Consider the following 3606-nt stretch of genomic DNA (forward strand, 5'->3'; position numbering starts at 1 on the left):
TTTTCGTAACATAATTACTATAGTCTGGAATTACTCTAATTATTTGTTTGTTTAGTATACTAATTTTATTTGTATTGGATCCCATTCCTAAATATATAACCCCTCTTTCCTTTGTGAACCTAGATTACAATCATCAATACAAGTTACATTTACACCTTCAATTAGACACACTTAAGAGTTCAACTCTATGTGTGGCCAAATTATTTTTTTTCTTATTGTTACTTTTTTGCTAGTGGCTTCAATAATAAATAAACTATAAAAGACAAAACTGGAACAGTCGTTTGGTTGTGGCAGATTGTGAAGTTCAATTAACCAAAGTCGGATCTACTGATAAAATAATGGGACAATGGAGTTTCAAAACAAAGATATGAAATATCACAATCTTGAACAACGAAGTGATCAAGATTTAAGCTAGCAAACCATATAACATACATTCGATTCTCACATCACACACTTGCATTAGCCTACACCAAGCTAGGTACCCTTTACACACCAATTCCAAGGGTCATGTAGTCATAACATCCCCTTTTATTAGTATTCCACACACACAAGTAGAGTAAAAAAAGACAACCATTATATTATATATACTTTGCATCCCAGTCATCGATTAATTATCGACGGAAGCTTCGTGGTCGTCCTCCTTCACCCCCTTGAAGTTTCACAAGTGTGTAGACACCAGCTCCAGCCAAGGCTCCAAGTGTAGGTGCCAATAGGTATACCCATAACACCGTGTAGTTCCCAGTTGCAACCGCTGGACCTAGTGTACGAACTGGATTCATTGAACCACCACTTGATGGCCTGCATGCCATGCATATTAACCAATCAACAAAAAAACAAACAAACGTACCCAATAATATCTCAGTCATAAACAGAACTACTTACCCCGCAACAAGAATGTTGAGCATAACAGTAGCTCCAACTGCAATACCTGCCAATTCTCCCACCTAAATATTGTACATATTTATATTATTCTATATTTCTATATACGATCAAGGTTAAAATAAGAAGTAGATTTTTCCTAAGAAGTGTAGGAAGTGGGTTTTCACCATTAGATCTAATAAAACACACCGCACAATAAACACACCTCATCTGAAACAAAACACACCGCACAATAAACACACTTTCCATCTCCACCGTCAAATCAACATATCTAACGCACCATATTACTTCTTACACTTCTTAGACATACTTCACTTTTTTATTTTAACCCCACCCTATATATACAATTGGTTTGCATAAAAAAATAAAGGAAAAGAAAAGTATATTATACGTACCGCACGAGTATCAGTAGCAACCGCAGTGACGACAAATAGGAGATTAAATGTAATGAGGAACTCAATTGCAAAAGCTTGACCAGTGCTAACAGTAGGAACAGTGACACCACCAGACATGAAGGGGTGAAAGATGCCTTTGAGTGCAAAGGAAGCACATATGGATGCGGATACTTGGGCTAAGATGTAGGCAGGGACTTGGGCCCATGGAAAATGACGGAGGGCTGCGAACGCAATGGTAAGAGATGGGTTCAAATGGGCTCCTGATATATGGCCTGTTGATAATATTATTATCATCACGGCTAGGCCTGCGCATGCTGCGTTACCGATTAGTGTCTCGGAGTTTGAGTATTTTTGGTTCACTATTGGTCCCGCGGTTGCGGCAAACATCAGTATAAATGTTCCCACAAATTCTGCTCCCAACTGCATATTCAAACCACCTTCAAAGTTCAATTCTATTCTATTACTGGCTTTTATATAAAATATAGGGAAAATCACCAAAATGGTCATTTGGCCGATGAGTTTGACAAAATAGCCTTAACGCCTTTTATCTTTTTACAAAAAAATCATTTGACTTTTCTTGTTTTCAGTTAAAAATTGTTTCAACCATTAACGGTGCTACTACGACGCAATAGACCTTGACATGGCACAACATATGTCTATATGGGCCAGAGGCGGACCAATGTGTATGGTAGGGGGGGGGGCGTTCACCTTAAATTTTTTTAGTGTTATTTGTATGTGAAAATCCGATCGCCCCATTAAAATTAGTGTTAAGTTCCGATGTCGCCCCCCAAGAGAATAATTCCTGGTCCGCCACTGTATATGGCGCAGAAGAATGATGTCGCGTAAGATAAATATTTGTTGTGCAAAACTGAAATCTACTGCGCCTAAGAGACACTTATTAAACAATGATTAATTGAAATTAAATACTATTTGGCCATTTTCTTGATCTTCCCAAAAACTTAAGGGGTTTGGCTAAACGTACCCCATCAGATAAGTTGACACTTATGCAACAAATAAAATAAAAAGGATGTGGAGCACGTTTAGCACAACCCAGAATATAATATTAACTGATAAAAAAATAAGTACCTTTCGGGTTAGGGACACATCAGGAGCTAGGAAATCAGTGAAGCAAGTGTGCGGTGCACCAAAAGATGGCGCGGCAACAGGAAAACACTTGCAATTATGGGGCATTGACTTGCGGTCATAGTCCAACGAATCAATTCGTAGAGATGTGAACAATGGACCTCCAGGCGTTCCAGGAGTTGCCGGAGCTGATACTGGCGGTGTGGGCCAATCTTTACTGTCCATTTTCAACAAAATTTATATATGCTAGAAACTAAATATAGAGATTGTGTTTTTTGTATAAAAATGAGAGTGGCTAGATATCTATTTTTTTTTGTTTTTTTGGTTTTTAACTGAATGAGTGTATGGATTGTCTGAAGTTACATACTGGGGAGATTTTTATAAATGTTGAATTAAGGAAGAAAATATTTAAAGATAGCCAGACTGAACAAGTGAACTAGATGAATGCAAGAAACAGTTTCAAAACTATAATCATAAATGTAGTACTAAATATTAATCTTGGGAAAAATGAGGAAAACTGAAAAGAAATGAATATTTGTTTGTATGATCAAGGAAGAGAAAGAATGTGATTGAGACTGAAGACAATGTGTGTTTATATACTGAGAAGTGGTTTGGATATAGAGTTTATATAAGCAAAAAAAAAGCATAAAGCTGGTGCCAATGTTGATGAAATGAAATGAAATGAAATGAGTGGGGGTGGACTGTGGGTCATGGGATTATACTGTGTATGCACAGGGGCAAGTGAGGAGAATAAAAAGGTCAACTCTTGGCTAAGGCTGAGGGGTGTGGGGGGCGCGAGAGGGGGCGCGAGTGGGGGCTCCAGCCAATAATATTGTGACGTGTGGCAGAGAGAGAAACTTGATAAGATGGGTGTTGGTTGTGGTGCTCGCGCCCCGGGCCCTGGTGTGGAGGGGCGCGAGAGGGGGCGCGAGCGGTTTTTTTTTTATTTTTTTATAAATGTATTAAAAAACGTATTATTAAAAAAACAAGAAATTATTTAAAAAAACACACATTTTTTTGAAAATTCATAATAAAAAAAAACATACTAAAAATTAAACAAACAATAATATTTAATAATAAAACTAATCTAATACAAGATCATCTGGTCGCCTCGCCCACAAATGTTCAACCAACTCATGTCGAAGATCCCCGTGTATCTCACGGCTCTTGATATTTGCTATGTTATGAAGTTTATGTTGATCACTGATTGTGGACGGTTGTGGCGGAATGTCACCTTGGTAGTTTTGGC

General features: G+C 37.8%; 1 protein-coding gene across 1 annotated transcript; it reads right to left on the bottom strand.

Moving 5' to 3' along the window:
- Nucleotides 1-417: 417 nt before the first annotated feature.
- LOC143613946 (putative aquaporin NIP5-1) lies at nt 418-2630 on the bottom strand. The gene is made up of 4 exons (XM_077087520.1): nt 2361-2630; nt 1275-1694; nt 883-944; nt 418-798 (listed from the first exon to the last, which is right to left on the bottom strand). Exons 1-4 carry the CDS (start codon nt 2580-2582, stop codon nt 612-614), a joined length of 891 nt encoding a protein of 296 aa, XP_076943635.1. The 5' UTR covers nt 2583-2630; the 3' UTR covers nt 418-611.
- Between the last annotated feature and the right edge of the window lie 976 nt (nt 2631-3606).

Source organism: Bidens hawaiensis, unplaced genomic scaffold (genome assembly GCF_021521415.1).
Source record: "Bidens hawaiensis isolate Kalapana, Puna unplaced genomic scaffold, B.hawaiensis_p1.1 tig00038569_1, whole genome shotgun sequence".
NCBI classification, from domain to species: Eukaryota; Viridiplantae; Streptophyta; class Magnoliopsida; order Asterales; family Asteraceae; genus Bidens; species Bidens hawaiensis.

What these genes read in the sequence shown, in the direction of transcription:
- LOC143613946 (XM_077087520.1), bottom strand. Translation starts at nt 2,582, where the DNA reads ATGGACAGTAAAGATTGGCCCACACCGCCAGTATCAGCTCCGGCAACT. An exon ending in ATGTGTCCCTAACCCGAAAG is followed by an intron (nt 1,695 to 2,360) that starts GTACTTATTTTT and finishes TTGAATATGCAG; the next exon opens with TTGGGAGCAGAATTTGTGGG. An exon ending in CTCAACATTCTTGTTGCGGG is followed by an intron (nt 799 to 882) that starts GTAAGTAGTTCT and finishes CATGGCATGCAG; the next exon opens with GCCATCAAGTGGTGGTTCAA.